General features: G+C 38.9%; 1 protein-coding gene across 3 annotated transcripts in view; it reads left to right on the top strand.

The window, feature by feature from the left end:
• LOC124162813 (THO complex subunit 2) overlaps nt 1-25095 on the top strand; it is a 109387-nt gene that overhangs the window by 35327 nt on the left and 48965 nt on the right. For all 3 annotated transcript variants that reach the window (XM_046539474.1, XM_046539473.1, XM_046539472.1), the window contains exons 13-17: nt 3152-3423; nt 6546-6663; nt 7512-7691; nt 15411-15575; nt 16258-16533. In XM_046539474.1, the coding sequence (XP_046395430.1) occupies nt 3152-3423; nt 6546-6663; nt 7512-7691; nt 15411-15575; nt 16258-16533 (1011 nt within the window). The remainder of the gene's footprint in view (nt 1-3151; nt 3424-6545; nt 6664-7511; nt 7692-15410; nt 15576-16257; nt 16534-25095) is intronic.

Genomic DNA, 25095 nt, shown 5'->3' with positions numbered 1-25095 from the left:
GGCAATGCAAAATGAAAGGTATATGTTGATGAACTGACATTTAATGCAATAGTAACAATTTAAAAAAATTACAATCGAACTAGAAACAATAAACTGACCGCAAAAGTACACCGTGATGGGCTGCCTGCGGGAAAAGGGTCGAGGATTATATTTGCCCAGTTGCCGGGGAAAGGGTCCGGCACCCCGCTAGAAAAGGTCATTAAGTGGAGGGAGCGACTACCTGGACGATTCGTTGCCGAGAAACAGCTCCGTACGGGGCGAAAAAGAAATGCTCAAAGCCTTTGTACAGCCAAAAGCAACTTCCCGTGAAGGAGCCCGGCGCGAAAAGGTTAAGTATTAGTACTTCGTGTCTTATTAGTTACTCTCTCTTGCACAGTGAAATGTCTGTGTAACAAACTCCTAGAGACTTGGAATATATTTGGTTCTAAGGAGGTGTTGATTGTAAAGATAGGAAAAGTGCTAGTGCATTTTAAAGTCATTATTGGGTGAGTGGTAAATATATTTTACTAGCTGACCCGGCGAACTTCGTACCGCCTGACAATCAATGAACTTACAGTTTACTTACAACATTTATAAATAAAGAGCGGCTGTATCGTTTTTAATCATGATTAATTTATTATAATAAAATAAGGATACAAATTCAATAAAACTACGTAAATGAGTGCCAAAATTGCTTGTCAGAAAGACATTTTCTTTATTGAATCTACATAGGGTGAATCGGAGCACGTTTACGCAGATTTTTTTCAACAAATTTTCTTACGTTTTAGCTTAAGAAATTTTGGGCATTGTGGTTCAATAAAGCAGTTCATAAAAATAAAAATTATACGCATTCAGTTGTTGGCTATTTGCGTTATTAGCTGTAAAAAAATGTTTTTAGATCCAAGTCTGTTGCATACACTTGGCCCATTCAGGGGGCAGGTTGACACGACCCCAGACCGACGCTTGACTGATGCTCAAAATCGTGCAAGAAAAGCCCCTATGAAGCAGCATTCGCATTAAATGACTTAAGGCGCGCCAGTTTTAGTATCTCTGTTTGGAAAAAATGCACTGCGTACATGTACTGCATGCGTAAACGCACCACGGTGAGCCCTACACATTCGGGTTTAATGTCTTGCGTCAAGCACCTTCTGAGAAACAACAGTTTTTGTTTTGTTATCAGGAGCAAGATGAAGCGGATGAAGCTAAATAAATATAGCGAAGCAAAGCTGTGACGCAGCGAGGGGAGGTTTTGGGGGATAAACCCCCCCCCCCCCCCCGAGAGCTTAGAGAATTTTATTATGAAAGATTTTGTTATTAATATTAGGGGGACGGATGACTAACAAACAAAACATATTTAACTATTCACACAGCCACAAAACCCACTATTTTGAACCATTTATCTTAAAAAATGTCTGGGGGAGGTGCCCCCACACTTCCCGCTTACCTTAGCGAGTTTTCTATACCCTACAGACCCGTGGTATTAGCTGCGCCCAAAACCCCCTATCCTAGCTACGCACTTGAAGCGAAGGAAGAAATACAGAGGATGGTTTATCGACTCGTGAACATAGCACGCTAAATTGACCATGAGAAAATCATGGGTTTTCATTAGCACATGAGCACAAACAACACATCGTGCCTTGGTAAGCCAGGTACGTCCTAGGACTTAAAATATTCAGATAGATAGTTGGTGATTTCGTCTTCGTTTGTTACACATTTAAAAGATTCGAATCCATGCAGAGTACGAACTATTTGAATTTACCTCGTTTTAGTCATCCACATCTTCGTTCTTGCTCGCTAAATCAACCATCTTTGATTCTTTTGGTGATCAATCATATTCTGGAACTCTTTGTTGATGAGCTCACTGAAACTAATTTGCAATCATTCCAAGGAAATGAGTTAAAACTACTCGATTCCTCGACAGGAACACGGACATTACCGTTTGTCAACAATTGCTTGGAGATTTGTTTACAAACACGGTAGTGAAGTGTCAACTCGAGCTGGGCCACGGCTGGGCTTACAATCAGCTCGAATTAAATTTAAAAAATGTAATTTCAATTTAATTAATATTTTAAATATATTTAGTAATTAAAATGTTATATTGTTACTAAATTCAGTTATTAAAGTGGTAAAAACAAAACAAATTATTTAATTTGTAGTTTTGACCGACTTATCAATTGTTGTGTTACTATAACTCCTAAAAGCATGTCCATAGGAAAGAGATGAATTTTTTTTGTGAAATTATCCTTTTTTTAATGGCCTATATGTTAACCCCGCCTGAGACGAATCCAAAGAACCAAATCTCATTGAAATCGGTGCAGCCGTTCTCGAGTTATAAGTGTTCTAACTAACACGATTTTCGACTTTCTTTTATATATATAGATTTCACTCAGCAGATGTTTTTGCTCCAATTTAGGAGATAAATATTGATCTCTAATCAGAATTCATGAATTTGTGCTTGATGTCAGTAGTGCTACCTTTGCCCGTAATATCATATTGTGTCATGTATTGTTGCTATGCATGGCACAATTTGAATTTTCCTGGCAAGATATAATTAGTGCAAAAAAATCACATCAGTGCAACCACCAGCAAATGTGGGCCATTTTTGTAAAATCGTGGAAGGTTACTCAGGAATTCCACTCGGTCAGGTTCTCCAACTCCATCTTGGCCAACGTTTCCATGTTCGAGTCGTCCATTGTCATCAGGGCGTGATGACAATGGGCAACTCGAACCTGCGATCATTCTTCATTTTTGTAATATTCGAATGGAAAAAATTGTCCAAATTCAAGTGTGTTATCTTGGAAATTTATGTTCATTAGGATTTTTAAATCATGGTTGATCTCAGAAGTGAAACTGAAATTATTTTTTTAGCCGCTCAGTGGCTATTTCCACCATGTGCCATGAAGGCTTAGGGAAAATTTGAGAATGTCATAGACTGAATCTTACCACAATTTTTTTTTAGGAGGTGAAAATTTTTCTTTGTACCAAAAATCATTTCTTGTCCAGAAATATTAGCTGTGTAGTGTGCTGTATGGAGAGAAAATGGAATAGTTAATGGGAGAAAAATCTGGGCCATAATTATTATTTTTTTGTTGTAAAAAGGTATTTAGTTGTGCTCAGGTGATGAAGAGGTTTGATTATATCCTGCCTAATGTGGAATTTGTTCTTTTTGCAGGTGCTGCTGCAGATTCAGATATATGACAATCTAATTGGACCTGTGGTAGACTCTTTAAAGTACCTCACAAGCCTCTCATATGATGTTCTGGGCTACTGCCTTGTTGAGGCCATGGCATCTGCGGATCGTGCCTGCTTCAAATACGATGGAACGTCAATCTCAGCCTGGCTTCAAAGTCTTTCAAAGTTCTGTGGTGCTATCTTCAAAAAGTATAATATAGAACTCACTGGTCTACTGCAGTATGTTGCTAATCAGCTGAAAGCTCAAAAAAGGTTTGTACCCTATCAGGTTTTACTATAATAATTGTCCAATTCCATTCAGGGTGGCTAGGAAAATTTCTTACCTGCAGTTTCATGTTCATTCGGTCAAACATGTGTTATAGTTCAATGCTCAGTTTAAGCACACTCCTGTTTAAAAATAGTAAACACCCTGGAGAAAAAAATTTTTTTAAGCCCTGAGTAAATGCTGATGTAAAATGCAGATGAGACAGTACACCGCCCAGGGCCATGAACCCTTAGATGCCTTAGAGAAACAAAGACCTCATGAAGAAAGCGGAAGACCTAGCATGGAAATTCAGTTTTAGAGCCATTTTTCGAGTCTATTGTTTGCCTTATATTTGAACATTTTCTCTGCTTGCCTTTTCAAAAGTGGACGCTCAATATTTATTGCACAGTTTACCCAAAGATCTTTCTGTGGGCCAATTCAAGGTCAATCTTAGTGGAAGAATCCTTAGAGAGCCAAGATATTCTCTCCTAAAATTTCTTTCATTGGTGAGCAGGCATATTTTTTCAGTGAATAAACATTAATTGACATTCAAATGTAGATATCCCATATTCCATGTTGTGACATGCCCAGTGCCTTCAGAAATGAATTGATGGGATGATATTTATTTCCTGCTACTTAATGCCAAGTGGTAATAATGATTAGTGTTTTTACGACTAAAATACTGCAGAAGTTAATTCTATTTCTCACAATGGAAAAAGCATTTCCATTTATTAGCGTTCTCAAAATAAAATGAATGAGTTTGAGGAAGGTCAACAAAATTCAGCGAGAATTCCTAGGTGTGGCATAGACCCATAGTTCCCACTTCATTGAAGAAAACTTTTTCTATTTGAATAGTTAAGCTAGTAGTTGAAGAAGTTTCACCTTTGTATCACTGAGCGGTAGATACAATGAGATCCAGGGATTTGATCAGCGGGATCTGATTTCCTCCACCTCATTTCGTCTCGCACAGAGGTGACATTTGCTCTTTGAATTAGATAAAACATTCTACTATTGCTGTCGCATACTAACACCGTTGAGTTTATTTGTTTACTAGAAATATGACTTTTCTGCATGACCTTGTTGGCCAAACTGCAAGAAACATTTTTTCGCTCATAAGCCTGTTATTTCATCATGGTGACCTTAAAGTCAATCTCACAAATTTCTACTATAGCTGAATAATGGATACTTTCATAGTTTAGAGTTCTGCATTTAAAATCTTCAGCAGTGCATGAAATAATTATTTTTTTCAAAAAGTTACTTCCAAATAGTAAATAGGTGCCATACAGGTTTTCCTACCATTTGGTTGTGTACCTGTTCTCTATGTTGTCAGTCTCGGTTCCAACCTCAAGAACTGGTGTAACCGAGAACTGAAGATCCAAACCGAACCACCCCTAATGCTTGCTTATGTTAACATATGCCAGGATCTATGGGGGGCTGAAGGGCCTATAGCCCCCCTCTTGTATATCCAATTTACACTATAACGGTAATTTTGTTCGGACCCCCACTACTGCTGGGAGGTTACCTCCTCTTTGCCCCCCCTTGTCCCTATCCTGGATCCACCACTGAGATATGCCTTAGGTCAAGACTATGAGCTATGTAATAATGGTAACATGATAATAATTTTGTTAATGTTCAAGAGTGTCTACTGCATTTATTTTCTGAAATAATGCACTTAACTTTAACCAGTGGTTTTTTATTTCATGAAGCCTCTGGTACGCAAAAGTGCTAGATCAAACATGCTGGTCATAACTCCCTTATGGATGCCTTTTTCCATGAGGATTTAAACTTAGCAGACATTCTTTAAGTTGTATACTTGTGGCTATCAAAGGCGAATCTGACTCTGCAAAACAACACTCCTCTTATGTCGTAGTGCACTCTTCAGAAACTTAAGTCATTTTGCATCTCTAAATTCATGTTTTGGTGGAGACTCTTGCAACTCTTTTTTGCCTCTACTTTAGCTAAAGTCTCAACTACCTAAGTATTCCGTTTTTAAAGTCTTGTTGAGAAAACCAGCTAATTTTGTAATGTTGGTTACATTGTATGTATGTACAATACATTGCTGTGTATATTAGAAAATTATTGAATGTCAGAATGCTGAAGGAAGCACATTTGTAGCCAGGGATATTTTAGTTATGTGTGCTGACAGTAAAAATCTGATGTTTGTGGAGTCCTGGCACAATTTTGGCAGCAGGCGGCACACTTAGGTGATCATGCTGACGTATAGTCACTATGGCATGGATTTGTGTGAATGATTAAAAATTAAGATTAGCATGACATTAGCATCCGGGGTAAAACTTCTTTAGGGAGATTTACATGCTAGCATTGAACCTGGTTGTGTTTGAATAAATACTGTAGAATCGGTGCAAAGTGCATCATACCTACTATTATGCCATCATTCAAATAATTAGAACCTGCAATTCTAGAGGTAATAGCAGTGTAGATATATGTGAAGCAGTGTGCTATGGGACCACCTGGGAGCCCTCAAATTAGCATGTGGACCATATTGACAGTTGACATGAAGCTTGAGTAAGACAAAGGAAGTACATATTTTATCTGGATTATGCTGAGAACGAGTGACAAACTTTTACAGCAGATGAATTATCAAATATTGAATGCGCCACTCCATGCGTCAATGAGAAGGATGTTTGTAATGTTTCAAACATTAATTCAAGCTTTCTAATTCCTAATTGATTTATTTTTTATTGTCAACTTTGGTCTTGGGAGATTGATAGTAGGACATTATTAGGACATTGTATTTCACCATACTGTGGCGTACTTTAACGTGTACCAAATTCCTATAACCTTGTCAGCTCTTTGATGTCTAAAATGAAGAAATCTTGTCAACTATAATAAAATGGAGAAATAACTAACATCTCCTGTACCTTACCCTTTTTCTTTGTCATGCAATGCATGAGGTGAGGTGAAACCCTTTCTATTACAAGCCATTGCCACACCAGTGGTGAAAGTGAGATATTTCTCAATCAACATTGGAAACTACTAAATACTCTGATTACCCTGTATTTAAAATGTAATTTGTCAAACGTAATAGTTAATTAGCTATTATCTTGGAGTGTATTGATCTTTATTTTCCTGTTCTTGGAAATCAACTACGTACGTTTTTCTATTTCAGCTTGGATCTACTAATATTGAAAGAAATAGTTCAAAAAATGGCTGGTATTGAAGCTGCTGAAGAGATGACTGCTGAGCAGCTTGACGCAATGGCTGGTGGGGAGTTGTTAAAAGCCGAGGTAACTACTATCATAAGTGTTGTTACTGTCCATGGCAGTGGCGCCGACTCCATGGGGCCTGAGGGGGCCTGAGCCCCCTCAAAAATTCGTTATAGATGTGAGGAAAAAATGTGTCAGGCTTGTCGATTTTCCCCGCAGTATGCAGATATTGAGATTAGAGTTATCAGGGTTCTAATGTTGATCATATGACTCTTCTAAAATGCTTAAAAAACTGAAAACTCGCTACATACATATGTAATTTCCCGGGGCAAGATCCCCGGTTTGGGCCCCCCAAATATTTTTTGTAAGTCGGCATCCCTGGTCCATGGTGAATGTAAGGATTGATCTGCTGAGTATGACGGATGATGCCTTCCCATACCTAACTGTATTGCCTCAAACTATTAAAACGGTAATCAATTACGACTAAGAAGGCTTTAATTGGGCTCCAAGGCTCTGACTGACCAGTTACTCACTGAAACATGGACCCTAAACATCTGGCTAGGAGTGAAACAATACTTATCATTTCTGTAAGCAAAATCAGGAGATGCAGTTGCTTGAAGCTGAAGCACTCGCTTGACCATTTCCATAATTAATTTTACCATGTACGTATTTCCAAACAAAGTCTCCCTTTTTTTGCTATAAATCTGGAGAAGCAAAGTAGTTGGATGGAGTGGGGCGTATTCAAGCTCAAGTGACTGGGGTGACCATAAAGGCATCACGAATTTACTATCAAGATATACAGCATATTTGCTTTTCTGATGTTTTCAAAGCCTATTAAACATTATTTCATGTCACTGTCAAAGCTTTATTTCCATTGGACCTTCATTTTATGATTGAAAGCTAAAAATATAATTCTGTAATTTTTCCAGGCCGGGTACTTCAGTCAAGTCAGAAACACTAAGAAGTCATCCCAAAGGCTCAAGGAAGCCTTAGGGGAGCAGAACCTTGCTGTTGCTCTTTGTCTCCTAATGGCCCAGCAGAGATATTGTGTTGTGTACAGAGAAACAGAAAATAGCCACCTGAAACTTGTGGGAAAATTGTATGATCAGGTATGTTTTAATTTCTAATGTAATTTAATGTATGGTGCATTGGAATCAGACCAAATCAGGCCATCACTACCACGATGATTGTCTTCTAACCTGGAAAACCTCGAATTGGTAGAGATTTTCAATCTTCAAGGAAAATTCAGGGAATTTGGCAAGTATCTTGAAAAGAATTGTTTTTGACACATGAAGTACAGCTCCTTTTCCAAAAACTTGCTATTGAAAGAATTCTCTGTTTTGATAGTTACTAGTCATTCTTTATTCACATGCATGCAGCTCATATTTGTAAACTATTCTGCAGAAATATTTATGTACTGAACCTCAGTTGTAGGTCTCTGCAGTTTCTATGTAGGATATTTCATGGTATTACATTTATTGTCATGTTGTGAACATTTGAGGCAGATTCTTTTCGAGGAGGTAGTAAAGAGAACATTGTTTGTGAAGATGAGGAAATTATGATAATGCCTATGCTGTTTTTTCTCATGTTTTAATATTGGAGCTGAAGTTTGATACAATGTGTAGATGGTTTAGTAAACCTTGTCTAAAAGTGTTTACTTGTTTATGCGGATAAGTTTCTATTATCTCAAGAAGTTACACCACATTTTAGTGACTTTGTGGCTATTCCTGTGGTCAGTTATTTCTTCGCTACTCAAGCAATATTTAGACAAAAACTCTTATGTTAAGGACAGGAATATTGGGAAATCTCAGGAAATTTTTAATTTTTACATTGTCGACACCCTGCCTAATTATTCCTCTTGTTTTGGGTATTTCATGAACTACCTGTACCATATTTTCTTATGTTCCACACACACCTATTTTTTTTAGCGGTATTCAAGGCTGGGTGTCATGCACTAGGATGCTGGGTCTTCTGAGTACAGTAGAACATCTGTAGTACGTTTTTGAAGGGACCACAAAAAATGAATGTGCTATCCAGGAAAACGTGCTAACGAGGGAAGTCAGTAATCGCAATTGGGGTTATTGCAATCCATGGAAAAGTCATCATAATTACTATTACTGTCCAAAGTTCTTGTAGGATTGCCCTTCCAAACTCTTTTCACATTTTAAATAAAGAAAATTATCACTTAACTGCCAAAAAAACTACCATGTGAATTAAAATCACAATGTTTTCATAGATTTCCCATAAGATATTACATAAAAATGTCGTCATTCTCCTGTGGTTTGATGTGTACTTAATAAGAGGAGAAGTTAAGCTAGTAAACTATTTTAATTTTTCCTGGTGAATACTACTGATGAATATTTCTCGGGTTTGCAGCCAGGTTAATGCTTTTATACAAGCCGACGTTTCGGGAGACGACTTGTCTCCCATCCTCAAGGCCGTGTTACTTTATGGAAGTCCAATTTCACAATTTTGTGAAGTATTCGTAAGTTAAGCTAAGTAATTTCTTCTTTCTCACAGATTAATCGTGCAAAATGACGAAAACCCTGAGTTTATCAATTGGTTGTTCTAAAAAAATCAGAAAAATTAGGCAACATTTCCTTACACACTCTCGGAATGATCCCATATTGATGAATATATCGATTAATATATCAATATTGATATGACAAATAATAAGACTTTAATGATAATTTTTAGCAGATTTTGGCATTCTTCATTTTAAATTCTCTAAAAACATTTGTCCAATGTTGTCTGCTTTCTATTTCTTGTACAGTGAGTCCTCGTTTAACGTCACTTACCGTTCCTGAAAAACGTGACGATAAACGAAATGACGTTAATCGATGCATAATATCCCACAAGAAACAATGTAAAAAGTGATTATCGGCTCCTAGACCTCACAATTCCTGCGCGAAAAAAATGTTAGCGTATCATATCTAGGGCATTTATTACGGTGGGAATGCTAAACTATCGCATAAATACGAGTTCTTGTCTTCATCGACGACAATAGCAGTAGTGACGTAAATCCTTCTCCATTTTTGTATCTTCCAGCGTTTGCTTTTCGGCTTCGCTTCGGATTCATCATCGCTGAAACATCGTCGCAGTTACAGGAACCAAAATTATTGTGAACTCAGCAAAAAAAGTGACGACAAAAACTCCCTAGTTCTACACGGAAAAATGCCTTGAAATCACTTTTTAGGTTCCTGAAAACCATTATGTCAAGTAAAACCTTGCGCACCTACGCAAGAATTTATTTTGCAGAAATTTTTGCTAAAACCATAATCGCAATTAAGACTAAACACACCGTTTTACACTTTGCTTAGACTGACTGTATTACCGCCCACGAAACGAACAACCTGCAACGCCCGCCGCTTCGCCTTTTTTTTCGCGCGAAATTTAAAAGACTTGACGTTATCGCAAAGCGTAGGTGCGATAAACGAATGACGGTCTCAAAATCTTCGTGACGTTATCGCGAAATGACGTTAAACAGGGTGACGTAGAACGAGGACTCACTGTACTGAGTTCAAGTATTGTTGCGTTAAGTTTTGCGTGGAGATCCAAAGCATTCTCTGCTCCCCCAACACTTATCAAGTAATGGCGTGTGTACTCCTCGCATTGAGAAATGGATTTGGATACATCACCGTTGTAGAAAGAGAGGTGAATGTAAGAAGGTCAATGGCTGATATTAATAAAATAAATAATGAATTTGGAGGTTTACACTCTCAGAATATACTAGGAAACAACTTGTGGGTTGCTTCATGGGAAATAATTGAGTGTACTAACCAGGAAAGCACAACTTTTTCAAAGGTACTAACCAAATACTTTTACCTGTATTTTGTTCGGATTGTACCGAGACCGAGAGAAATCGCCGTACTAAGGAGGAAAACGTGCGAAGAAGGAACATATTGGTATCTACAGGAAATAGACATAATGGTGGTAGAATCAACAATTTCTTGCAGAACAATTATTTTGTTTCTTTAACTTTCCCTGGCGGTTGAGGCACCATGAGGTCCTGCCACTGCCTCAGTCACACTCGTCGGTGTTTATCTTGCATGCATGGTGCGTAAGCTAGTCGCTGAGGTTGGCGGCTACCAATTCAGGGTTCCCACTCAACCGTGAAAACCTTAAAACCGTGAATTAGCCGTGAATTTCCTCTACCGTGAAAAAACCGGGAAATAGCCGTGAATTTCGTCTTAAAACCATAAAAATCTCTCAATCTTGATAATAATACCTTACCAGAAATTTTCATCTTCGTTCGTAGCTAGCGCACTTCCATTCATTGTGGCGAGCATCGTCGCATGCGGTCGCATGGGTCAGAAAAGCGTGGGAACGAATGTTTTCCCCTCCCTCGGTCACTGCTTAGTCCCCCTTCAACCCAATTAGCCTTCCCACTGGCTGCAGCGACCACTTTCGAAACTAAATCTAGATGGCCATTGTGTTGAAAAATTTGAACGTTTATTCAACACCCTCAATCCTATGACTGGAAGACCGCTAGCCTTGACAACCTGCCATGCGCTGTGGACACTACGCTCCCTGCGTTTGAACCGGGTGACAGCGAGCTTTCGGCGTGACGTTACTAATTCTCGCGCATTGCGGCCCTGAAAACGAGAGAAGATTTCCGCTTATGGCAACACAGCATTACACGATTGTCGCATGCGTCGACCTGGAACTTGCCAGTTTTACGTCGCAACCGGAAAGTTAGTGTGGAGTTATTTACTGTCGGTGGTGATCCAGTTCCTCCGCTTTCTGCTATCTAAGGTAATGCTGTTTGTTTGTGTCGTTAAAGCCTCAATGCCGTCGCGATATAAACTGCTACATAGTCTCACGAATACAAGGATCAAGAACTTTCTATTTCCTTGATCCTTGTATTCGTGATATTATGGATTTCAACCAAGTTACGCCCTCTACGATTAATTGTGCTACATAGTCGTTCCATTTTTCCCAGAGCAACGGTAAGAAGGGAACATGATTTGCCTCTGATTAGAGAGATCGATTCAGTTTTGGTTTCAGAGTATTACGATAGCAGAGAAAAGAAGTCATTACACTGCCGCTTTCAAAAGAAAGTTATACGGTGGAACCTCGATCTATCGTTCCCGCATTGATCGTTCGCCGTTTCTGGTCCCAAATAAAGTTCCTTATAGACAATTTAATTTTTTCCCGCATCTATCGTTCCCCGAAGTATCGTTTCTCGCATTGATCGTTTGAAGATCGCGGTTCCGACGCAGAATTTTCCCGCATCCATCGTTTGACGAAAATGAGACGAAATAAATACAATGTGTCATTTATGGCTAATAACGACAAGCACGTAGTTGGAATCCTCTCCAAGAGATGGAACTACCATTGGGAGAAGCTCAGTGCCGTGGGAAAGTAACATTAGCGCATTTCCCAAGAACCTTTATCCCCCTCCATTCACCATTCGCCTCCCCCCTTCTGACGCTTTCCTCTTCTTCAAAATAAAAACAGGTCCCAGCTCGCGCAGGGATCTTATTACGAAGACCTTAGCTTCGAAAAAAATATCGAGTTACACGAGAACAATAGAAACGTGTTTCGCGCTCCCCCCTCTTCTCACCAACTGACCTTTTTCAGCCTAACTGCTTCGAAGTTCCCAATTTATGGAGGTCAACTGCTGCATGAATCACCTATTAGCCCAAAAGGTATCTAACAATGATATTCAGTAATTGCTATTATGCTTTTATTAGATTGAAATGTTTGTAATTTGCACGTTAAAAAAAATGAGACCACACAAGAAGTATTTTAAGCAAGGAAATAGATGGAAAAATACGATGGTGATTTTTGGCGAAACGCGATATCCTCGTAGCTGAGCTTACGGCAGTTAATTCGGCATTTTGTTCCGAAAACATGATACCAGGTTGTTATCAGTTATCAATTTACGAGCTATACTACTACTAGTAGTCTCACTTGTCAGAGTTACTGACGAAGGGATATCTTCTCAGGATTTTTGTTTCTCCCTACTAACAATCCGAATTCATCTGATCATCTGGCGCTATGCTAATTAGAAAAGAATGGGCATCTTTAGGGTAAAAAATTTCATGGCGCAGTCCTATGGTCACGCTTCGCCCTCTGCAGTGTGCTCTGCGTACCCCCGTACGCGATAGCATCAGTTCCGAACTTCACCTCGTACGAGTGGTTCCCTACTTTCCGGGGTGGCTGGACTTCGAACCACCGAGTGTTTTCCATGCGAGTTTAATAGAGTCATTTTCACTAGTTTAATTTTAGTCGTCTTCCGACCATGGCCCCTCCGAAGAAACTATTGAGAACTTTAAGAGATGGACTGAAAATAATTGAACATGAAGAAAAGAATCCGGGCTAGATGCGCGTGAATATTGCAGAGCGCCTTGGGTTGTCCGCTAGCACATGACGGTAGGGGTGGGGGTAGAGTGAGCTACCTGGAGAAAACAAGTAGAGATATGAAGGCGAAGATCCAGGTGGGCGTGCCGCTGACGATTAACGCAACATTGTTCACGCTTTACACACTACCTCAATTGTATTAAAAATATATTCATTAGACAGGAACAATTCAAGTAATTGACTATTTTTGGCCTTCGTGATCCATCTCACAACCAGTCACTGCACCGGCGAATGCGGTTGTTTTAGGCACAACATGCACATTGCTCTCGTGAATACGTGTACTGGAAATGGTGTTTGATGGATAAGAATTTTTACATCTGACTGAAATCCATAATAGCAGTGTAAATGCCGAGTGGAGAGCAAACATTCAGAATTTTGAAAGAGATATGGGTCGAATCAACAATATGACGTATGTGTCTTGATAAAGTACTACTATTCCTGTTATTATCTAAAATATTGTTTTGAAACCTTTAATGAATTTCTTAATTACTCGCCAAAATCCTGCGTTTCCTGGGACATAGGCAATCTAGCAAAAAAATATAGCATTGATCGTTTTTCCGCATTCATTTTATAATCGTATCGTTATTAATAAAGAAAAATTGTCCCCTAGTGGAGTTCCAAAAAAGGAGGGTAGTCTTAGAATCGTGTTCGTCTTAGATTCGTGCTAATACGGTGTATGAAATTGTTTTTCGATTTATTATGTTCTATTAACAATTTTCATAAAATATTTTCCGCTGAATAAGAAAGAATCAATTTATTATATTCTATAAACAATTTAAATAAAATATTTTCCGTTAAATAAGAAATATTGGGGTGGGGGAAATTCGGTTACTGTGCAGTAATAACAACGTGCGCAAAAAACAATCTCTCAGCGAGGAATTAAAAAAGTACCTCGAGTGTCCGGACGGAAGAAGGTCCGAAGGGTATTCGGCGTCCGGGCAAGAGCGCGGTTGGGCTGGTCCTTTAGTCGGCCCTGAATTTTGCAAACGATAGATCACGTCATAACAGATATCACTTTTCATTGCGGCGTTAACATTCACGGCGTTTTTCGCGTACGTTAATTTTCTGTTGATATACGGCCAGTGATTTTCTTATTGTTGGCTTATTAACGGACCGTGAATTCAGCAAAATTGAGACCGTGAAAACCTTAAAAAAACCGTGAAAACGTGAAAAATAACCGTGAAAACCTGGAAAAAGCCGTGAATTTCATTGTTCAGGTAGAGTGGGAACCCTGCAATTGCAAAAGCAAATTCGTTGTTCACAGAGAATTTTCAGTGTCAAAACTGGGGATATTATGAATCATCAAAATGAGGTGAAAGGTTATAACTAGAACTATCTTTCTTTGACTCACATTCCCCAGCTAGTCACTATTGGAATTATTCCTGGTCTGCAATGTATGCTCTCCAAATAAAGTGATTATCTACACTACTGAAATACTACATGCTTAGTTGTGAATTGAATGTGTAGAGATTAATTTAAGTATACCGGGATTAGCCACGGTGATAACTTTACGGGAGTCACCCGCAATGCACAATTGTGCGAAAAATCCACGGAGAAAAAAATCATTCGCCTTGACCGGGATTCGAACCCGAATCCCTCGATTTCCGGCCGAGTGCTTTAGCCAGTTAAGCTACCGAGGCGTCATTCTTCCCTGTGGAAATTTGTGGACTATACCGGACAAGGTGGTATGGACTGCTGAGCATATTATGCGACGAGCAGTCCAAATCGTGCGCACGGCGCCACAGCCGGAGAGTAAAGTCCGAACTTTGAACACATATAGGTGTTCTCTCTTTGACGAATTTAAGTATACCGGGATTAGCCACAGTGATAACTTTTACGGGAGTCACCCGCAATGCACAATTGTGCGAAAAATCCACGGAGAAAAAATCATTCGCCTTGACCGGGATTCGAACCCGGATCCCTCGATTTCCGGCCGAACTTTACTCTCCGGCTGTGGCACCGTGCGCACGATTTGGACTGCTCGTCGCATAATATGCTCAGCAGTCCATACCACCTTGTCCGGTATAGTCCACAAATTTCCACAGGGAAGAATGACGCCTCGGTAGCTTAACTGGCTAAAGCACTCGGCCGGAAATCGAGGGATCCGGGTTCGAATCCCGGTCAAGGCGAATGATTTTTTCTCCGTGGATTTTTCGCACAATTGTGTAGAGATTGGTCATTTTGGTTCTTATCCAGCAATTCATGAGGTGAGAAGTGGATTGTGAACCAAAGCCTAAAAGAAACTATACTGAAGTAATTTGTTGGAAACTAATTTTTCTCTGCATGCTGCATATTGATTGATGCTTCATATCCAATCTAAACTCTTGGATATACAAAGAGGAGATGATATCCTCGAAAGTTTACCTTTTTTTGTACCTTTCGTAGTGATGGTTAACTATTGGTTTACCATTCACTTATCATAGATTATTGAGTCATTGATAACTTTTTCTTTTTATTTTCAGTGCCAAGACACCCTTGTGCAGTTTGGCACCTTCCTTGCCTCCAGTTTAAGCGTCGAGGAGTATACCACAAAGCTTCCGTCCATCCACAGCATGCTGGCTGATTACCACATTCACACAGATGTGGCTTTCTTTCTGGCCAGACCAATGTTCACCAATGCTATCAATGTAAGTACAAAATGTCATGGCAGGTCACAATTCAATGAAAGATTTTGGCTGATGGAAGTGACAGATAAGTTTTAAGACAAAAAAAACCTTTGTCATTCAGTTATTCTCCATCTTATGGGATGTTCATTCACGAAAGCATTGATTTAAAATTTTGGATTCAGATTCAATTTCTTCAATTAATTTGGATCCGGAGTATATGGTGAAGGGCATTATTCGTGGATATTTGAATCCGAGGTATCCGATCTGACCATCCCTAGTAAGCATCATAAGGTTAAGACTACAAGTGAATACCTACATATCTCCGAGCACCATACATATGGAGTAAATTTAGCTGAAAAAATGCTGCGTAAATTTTAAGTATTGAAAGAGGAAATTTTGATAACTGTCGAAAGTCCAGGAATACATCTGCAACACCGCGCGATAGGATAAAAAAAAATGCCGCAAAATTTTTTTTCTTTGGCTTCGTTGCTCAAAGTAGGGATGCGTCTCTTACATGTGTGTGGCTCTTACATTTTCTTATATGGTAATTTTCTAACGATTTCTACATTCTCCCTTTTCTTTTGTTTTTGCAAATATCACTCACTTTTTCACATTTCTGTGTAGCAAGTGAGTGGAAGCCCTGATTTCCTAATTCCTTATTAAATAATGTCCTAATTGTTACTCATATTTTTTTTTATTTCAGATAAAATTTGATGCTCTGCGTAAGGCTGACCCAAATTGCAAAAAGATGTCTGCTCAAATGAAATACCAGAAGTATGTCGAAGCAGCGGCTGAGATAATGGGCCCGGTGGTGGAGTCCATTCGGCCTCTCCACCCGCCCAAAGTGTGGGAGGACATCTCCCCTCAATTTCTCGTCACTTTCTGGTCTTTGACAATGTACGACCTTCATGTGCCAGTTGAGAGCTATCAGAAGGAAATTGCCAAGATCAAAGCGCTTCAAGCAATGGAAAAGGATGCGGTGAGTGGATTTTCATGAATTTACCTTCACATAGTGTGCTATGTGTATGTATCTTGTTTACTTACTTCTTGTCCATAAATTGATTGCTTTTGATGTAGTAGTAGACCTGAGAGTCCCATGGATGTATATATAATGAAAGTAATTTAGCCGAGGTTTGATTCGTGAGGATAATATATTGAACACAAATTTAATTGGCAGTTCACCGTTAACATAAAGGAATTCTATTTCTTGTGATATTGTAGGATGGTGTAGTGTAGACCCAAAGATGGTGACTGCAGCTCGGGAAATGTATTAGTAATATTGGAGTAATGTTTTTGCCATTGTCAGGCAATGAATTTTGACGAATGTATAAACAAAGAATAACATTTGAGGCAAGAAATACTAATAATATGCGTAAAATGAGAGTAATCTCGTGTGTACTTACAGCAAGTTCTTATTTTATCAAGAGAATGTTAAGGTTATTTGATTAGGCAAAGCAGCATTGGAAAGTTTCCCAGAGGAATGAATTTGCGCTGCATCGAAATTGTGCTAATCGAAATTGCACTGAGCGAGGTGTGGGTGTATTTCTGTGGAAGTGTTTTTCAGTTAAAGATGCCAATGACAATGACAATGTCTATTTCACATGCCAGCCCAATAGGCAACAATGGAAATCCAATATCCTTTTTGGGTTCTGTAAATACACTTGAGTGTAGCCATCGGACTTCAACACCAATGTTCAGCTAAGCTAATTGAAGTGGAAGGTTGAAGTTGGTGATTAATGGTTTCACACAATTGTTAATCTGTTCATTAGAACACTTATACTCAACTCGACATGGAAGTTCAAGTTGACGCCAATCGTAAACTGGGCTTTACTCTTCAAAAATGTTAAGTGATGACTGGAAGGAGAGTGAAAATATCAGTGGAAATGAAGATTTTTGTCAGGGAGAAGACTGAGAAAAGTCAAGGAATTTGACTTTAAGAATCTTGGTGACTACAGGCATCCCCCGAGTTACGTAAGAGATGCGTTCCGGCAGACTCTGTGTAAGTCGAAATTTACGTAAGTCGAACCTTTGCGTTAGTGCTTCAGAGATTTCGATCGGGGCGGTGAAATTCTCAGCGGAGAAATGCACGGTAAATTCTCGGTGAAGTTTCATTCAATTCACTGCGATATTCATGAACTCTACCGCGTAACTCTACGTTATTAGATACAAAAGCGATAAACATTAATATAGTCTGAGAATTGCACCTCGAGCATTGCTAATCAAAATGCGTAATATTATTCCCAGAGTTGACCGATCGCATGGATTTGGGAAAGTACGGTATCTCAACGCTACATTACTAAACTGATTACTTAAATTGATTCATTATGTTATACTGCGATCTAAGGGCCCAAAGAATGCCAGGGTTCCCACTCAACCGTGAAAACCTTAAAACCGTGAATTAGCCGTGAATTTCGTCTACCGTGAAAAAACATGGAAAAAGCCGTGAATTTCGTCCTTAAACCTTAAAAATCTCTCAATCTTGATAATAATACCTTCCCAGAAATTTTAAACTTCGTTCGTAGCCAGCGCACTTCTATTCATTGTGGCGAGCATCGTCGCATGGGTCAGAAAAGCGTGGGAACGAATGTTGCCTGAAGAAAAAAAAACATCTTTCCCCAGGGCAGGCCTTTTCTCTCCCCCCCTCCTGAAATATGACACCACTTCTCATCAGCTTGTTTACTTTCCTCGACTGGCTTGGTTTCCCCTCCCTCGGTCACTCCTAAGTCCCCCTTCCATCCAATTAGGCTTCCCACTGGCTGCAGCGACCGCTTTCGAAACTAAATCTAGATGGCATTTGTGTCGAAAAATTTGAACGTATATTCAGGCTTTGCGAACTGCCATGTTAAGAGGAGGTACCTTGCCTCCCCTACCCACCCCCCGCTTTTTCCTTACTCGACGTAGTACAGTGATATTTATAGATGGCAGCCCGAAAAAAGTGTACGTGACTGCCGATAGATGGCAGCACTGACAATTAGCGGCAAAACTGGGTATTCAAATATGTCATCCAGTATATACAGTAATATTAATACTCGCATTTCCTGAAAAACAAAACTTTTTGTTTCTTTTAAATAAAAAAAAACAATGGTAATTAAACATTAAGTCATTTTTATTGATAAAAAACAGCAATACATTTATAAAACAAGGCAACATTAACATTTGAAAAAGATCACTGAAAAACAATAGATCACCACTTCAATGCCTTACGTTCGAAACAATTTTATAAAGCACGAAAAAATACTAAGGCATTTAAATAACCTCACATTCAGGGATAAGGAAAGAAATATTGCTAACTCGAACACATTGAGCAAACGACAGTTGTGAATGCAATGCATTAATATGGGCATGAGCAATGAATAGCAATGTGACAACTTGCTTATCAAATGAATATGAAGCCAATGGCAGTACAACCCAGCATAACCAAGCAAGACAATTAAACCAACACGCAGTTAGAGGCAATCAACACAATCAGCAAAGGACAGTTGTGAACGCAATGCATTAATAGGAACGTGAGCACTGAATAGTTATCAGATAACTAGCCACAACACTTGCATATGAAGCAAAAGGCAGTACACCACAGCATAACCATGCAAGACAATTAAACCAACAGGCAGTCAGAGGCACTTAAACACAATCAGCAAAGGACAGTTGTGAACGCAATGTATTAATAGGAACGTGAGCACCGAATAGCAATCAGACAACTTGCTTATCACATGCATATGAAGCAAATGGCAGCACACCCCAGCATAACCATACAAGAAAATTAAACCAACTGACAGTCAGGGGCACTTCAGCACAATCAGCAAAGGACAGTTGTGAACGCAATGCATTAATAGGAACGTGAGCACTGAATACTTATCAGATAACTCGCCGCAACACTTGCATATGAAGCCAATGGCAGTACAACCCAGCATAACCAAGCAAGACAATTAAACCAACACGCAGTTAGAGGCAATCAACACTATCAGCAAAGGACAGTTGTGAATGCAATGCATTAATATAGGAACATGAGCACTGAATAGCAATCAGATAACTACCTTTAACACTAACATACGAAGCAAAAGGCAGTACACCACAGCATAACCATGCAAGACAATTAAACCAACAGTCGGAGGCACTTCAACACAACACAAACACTTCAGCAAAGGACAGTTGTGAATCCAATGCATTAACAGGCGCGTGAGCACTGAATATAAATCAGAGAACTGGCTTTAACGCTGACATACGAAGCAAAAGGCAGTACACCACCTCCCATCCGAAATATGGGCACCACACTCCAAAACACTACGGTAGTGCTTCATTTTCACTTTATAAAAATAAAGACTTATCACACGGATCACGAGAGCTCCTAACTTGCCAAGAGAACAGATTTAAAACGTGGTCACGTGGTTATAACGGCGCTTGGACCACGTGAGCTCCACGAAAACCCTCCCCTACTTCCCCCTCCCTCTCTCACCTCCCCTACAACTTCAATACTTCTCTCAGATGGCGTGAGAGTGCAAGTTACCCGGAAGCCCCGTAAGAGATCGCACTGGTTGGTATATTCAACACCCTCAATCCTCTGATTGGAAGACCGCTAACCTTGACAACCTGCTATTCGCTGTGGACATTAGTGATGGGCAAAGTCGATCATTTTGGTGATTCAATCATTTTGACTCGTCACATAAATGATTCAATCAATTGATTCAATCATTATGATCGAAAAGACTCAAATGAATCAAGATCGAAAAGACTCAAAAGAGTCATGATTGAAAAGACTCAAAGGAATCATGATCGAAAAGACTCAAAAGGAATCAAGATCGAAAAGACTCAATCAATGAATGTAATAAATCACTTTGAATAATCGAATAAATACTGCCTCATCTGCGAAGATAATTGGTAACGCTGATTGCTATCCATATTATCAATTCATATACTATTTTGATTGTGATTTACTAGATCAGTAAATTACATTGCAAAAATGAAGGAAGTAGTGTCATGAAAATATTTGGGAAGGCAAAACTGCCACAGTTTCTTAACACTAATAGAAGAATTTCTAACTATATATCTCAAAATATAACACTAAGTACACCACACCCATGAATCTGATCTGCAGGATAATTTTATTAACGGCACAGTAAAATGTTAACAGCTTTAACTTCTACTTCTTAACGTTCTCCTACAATTTAAGAGTCATCTTAATATTTTCCTTTTACGTGTATTGGTGTTATTAATACTTATAACTGTTGGAAAACATATAAGAAAAAGATTACACAAGTATTCAGTTCTTTATAACATAGTATTTAATTTTCTCACAACTATTTCTGCCCTGTCGAAAATAGATCAAGCACCGATCGTTCCAAATTTTGAAATAAACCGGAAACCGGGATGATTGATATGATACCGGAATTCGGAGTGATTGATGATTGATGATCGACTTGTTTAACGAAATGAATCATGAGTCATTTGATTCACCTAGTGATTCAATCTTTTTGATCGAATCGTTCATGATCGACCCATCACTAGTGGACATAACGCTCCCTGAGTTTGAACCGGGCGACAGCGAGCTTTCGTCGCGACGTAACTAATTCTCGCGCGTTGCGGCCTGAAAACGAGAGAAGATTTCCGCTTATGGCAACAGAGCATTACACGATTTTCGCATGCGTCGACCTGGGACTTGCCAGTTTTACGTCGCAACCGGAAAGTTTGTGTGGAAATATTTGACGAGTAATAAAGTAAAGTGAAAGTGAAAATAACATGTTTCAGCAGGTATTTTTTATGTCTTTATATATTTCAAACCAAGTGAATTATAATTTACCTAATTGCACCTATCTAAGACAAGGTATTTTTTCCTCCTAACTCCTGCAGAAAAGAGGGTTTGTCTTACAATCGAATGCAAAATTCTCGACGTCAATCGGGTTGCATAATTTTCGTCAGGAAAAATTATGGATACCAGAGTTTGTCACCTAATATATATAGCTATACAACGAAAAATCAACGTCAAAAATACCTGAACTGTAATTTAGCTTATTTAATTTTGTGTTTAAGTGAAAAACTATTGCCATTTTAGGCAGCAGGTAAAGCGTGCGTGCCAATCAATCGCCGGGTGCACTTCTGCCGTGTCCGCGAGATCGCCTGCTTTACCCTGGGTTCGGCTCCATTCAAGTTAGAGCTTGATCAACTTACAAAATGTTTGTGTGATTGATTACAATTTACCTAAATTTTAACCAGAGGCGGATCCAGGATTTCTTTCTGGGGAGTGGGGGAGCACAAGCAAAGCCGTATCCAGGATTTTGTTCCTCATACAAGGATACCTCATGATACAAAACGAGCGCAATGATAATATGACCGTATTCAGAATAATGCATATTTTTTAAGTGTCTGGGGGGAATGTGCCCCCGTGCCCCTCCCTAGATCTGCCGAGGATTGTAACGTTAAAGCCTCAATGCCGTCGCGATATAAACTGCTACAAAAGTCGTTCCATTTTTTCCAGAGCAAAAGTATGAAGGGAACATGATTTGCCTCTGATTAGAGAAATCGATTCAGTTTTGGTTTCAGAGTATTACGATAGCAGAGGAAAGAAGTCATTACACTGCCGCTTTCAAAAGAAAAGTTATACGGTGGAACCTCGATCTATCGTTCCCGCATTGATCGTTCGCCGTTTCTGGTCCCAAATAAAGTTCCTTATAGACAATGTAATTTTTTCCCGCATATATCGTTCCCCGAAGTATCGTTTCTCGCATTGATCGTTTGATAATTGCGGTTCCGACGCATAATTTTCCCGCATCCATCGTTTGACGAAAATGAGACGAAATAAATACAATGTGTCATTTATGGCTAATAACGACAAGCACATAGTTGGAATCTTCCCAAGGGATGGAACTACCATTGGGAGAAGCTCAGTGCCGTGGGAATGTAACACAACACTACCTGAATTATATTTAAAATATATTCATTAGACAGGAACAATTCAAGTAATAGACTATTTTTGGCCTTCGTCATCTATCTCACAACCAGTCACTGCACCGGCGAATGCGGTTGTTTTAGGCACAACATGCACATTGCTTTCGTGAATACATGTACTGGAAATGGTGTTTGATGGATATGAATTTTTATATCAGACTGAAATCCATAATAGCAGTGTAAATGCTGAGTGGAGAGCAAACTTTTTTTTAGTGAGGTGGCGTTTTCCTTCAGAATTTTGAAAGAGATATGGGTCGAATCAACAATATGACCTTTGTGTCTTGATAAAGTACTACTATTCCTGTTATTATCTAAAATATTGTTTGAAACCTTTAATGAATATCTTAATTACTCGCCAAAATCCTGCGTTTCCTGGGACATAGGCAACCTAGCAAAAAAATATAGCATTGATCGTTTTTCCGCATTCATTTTATTATCGTTTCGTTATTAGGAAAAAAAAATTCCCCTAGTGGAGTTCCAAAAAAGGAGGGTAGTCTTAGAATCGTGTTCGTCTTAGATTTGAGCTAATACGGTGTATGAAATTGTTTTTCGATTTATTATGTTCTATAAACAATTTTCATTAAATATTTTCCGTTAAATAAGAAAGAATCAATTTATTATATTCTATAAACAATTTAAATAAAATATTTTCCGTTAAATAAGAAAGATTGGGGTGGGGGAAATTCGGCCACTGTGCAGTAATAACAACGTGCGCAAAAAACAATCTCTCGGCGAGGAATTAAAAAAGGTCCTCGGGTGTCCGGACGGAAGAAGGTCCGAAGGGTATTCGGCGTCCAGGCAAGAGCGCGGTTGGGCTGGTCCTTTTGTCGGCCCTGAATTTTGCAAACGATAGATCACGTCATAACAGATATCACTTTTCATTGCGGCGTTAACGTTCACGGCGTTTGTCGCGTACGTTAATTTTCTGTTCATATACGGCCAGTGATTTTCTTATTGTTGGCTTATTAACGGACCGTGAAAACCTGAAAAAAACCGTGAAAAATCTGAAAAATAACCGTGAAAACCTGGAAAAAGCCGTGAATTTCATTATTCAAGTAGAGTGGGAACCCTGAATGCATTGTCTACCTACCTATAGTCATTATATCTTCTGCCTTTTGTATATTACGTTGATCGATGAATCTGGTGGTTTCACTGTCACAGTTAATACACGTAGGAGGAGAGTCTAAGATTACGAGTAAATAACACACAAAAAAATACCAGTAAATTACTATATTCTTAGATACATTCACACGCACATACCCTCAATCTTTCACGCACGGAAACATACTTTCATTCTCTCATATCTCAATAAAATAACGTGAAAATATCATCATTTGAATATTTACTTCGCTGGAAACATCGAAGAGTATTTCCAATGCATGAAGCTAATTAAAAGTGAGCTTTTATTCAGCCAACTCCGTCATTAACGTGCAACAAAGTTAGTGGGGAAAAGCTTCCAATGACGCAATATTCAATTACAGTTGCACACAATATGAGAGAACGAGAAAATGCAGCTTAATAAAATCTTCCGCCAGAAACATGTAAAAAATTACGCAATTAATATCGTGAGTCAACTTTTTCTTAACTTTTTCGCGGCGTTCATTGCCAACACTCAAAATTTGAATGCCGTTACGTGAGTACTAAACAATTCTTTTCCGCAATAAAAATTTCTGCTTGAACTTTATTTTCTTTTAATTCCACAGATGGAAATGTCCAAACTTAAGGATATAATTTTTAAATACTTGAAAGTCGGAGTTCGGGTGTGTATGCTGTGTAACAAGCTGTATGGTATAGGAGTGAGCGCAACCACTTCCCATCGCTAGAACTGCAAATTTTCACGTTGATTGCTGACTTGGGATTTATAAGCGATTTTTCTACAGAAATTAATGAAAATTCCTTCGAGGACTGACAAAAAGGGTCACTTTGTTATTTTTAGCGCGTAAAAAACTCGATAACTATTCGATATTTTTTCTACCACAGGTTGTACGAGCGAATATCTACTTCTTCGCGCTCTCATGCGAAAATTAATGTAATCATTTGAAATACGGTTATCACTTACGTAAGTACGGATTTACGTAAGTCGAGACATACGTAACTCGGGGGATGCCTGTACTGTGTTCTCTGTCTGAATCGCTCACTTGTGTTTCAAAACCACCTGTTCACCAGCCAATGCGTTCATCTTTGCATTCTTCTTCTTCTTCTCTGATTTTCATGCTTCAAAGATGTTCATGATTTTTTTCAGTAGGTAATTTATGAATTTCTTTCCATTTGTTAGAGTAAAGTAAATATGTTCTCAGGTTACTATGTAATTGACAACAATAATGTTTATATATGTGAAGTAAAAATGTTTATGGATTCCTAGTGAAGTCCAGAGTCTAAGTAATTCTACCACAAAGTAAAGTAAAAACCCAAAAGGTTATGGGCTCACGGCAAGAATTGCAGTAAAAATAAAGGAAAATTTGAAGAATAAAAGAAGGAAAAAAAACGGAAAAAAGAGATGGCGATGTCAAGCGAAGATATTACGCACATACAAAAATTGAAGGACACAACAACTTACTCTATGTGGTCTTTCCAAATTAAAATCCTGTTCCGAGCCAAGGAA

Source organism: Ischnura elegans, chromosome 7, assembly GCF_921293095.1.
Source record: "Ischnura elegans chromosome 7, ioIscEleg1.1, whole genome shotgun sequence".
In the NCBI taxonomy this organism is placed as follows: domain Eukaryota; kingdom Metazoa; phylum Arthropoda; class Insecta; order Odonata; family Coenagrionidae; genus Ischnura; species Ischnura elegans.
This window is presented reverse-complemented; position numbering and strand designations above follow the sequence as displayed.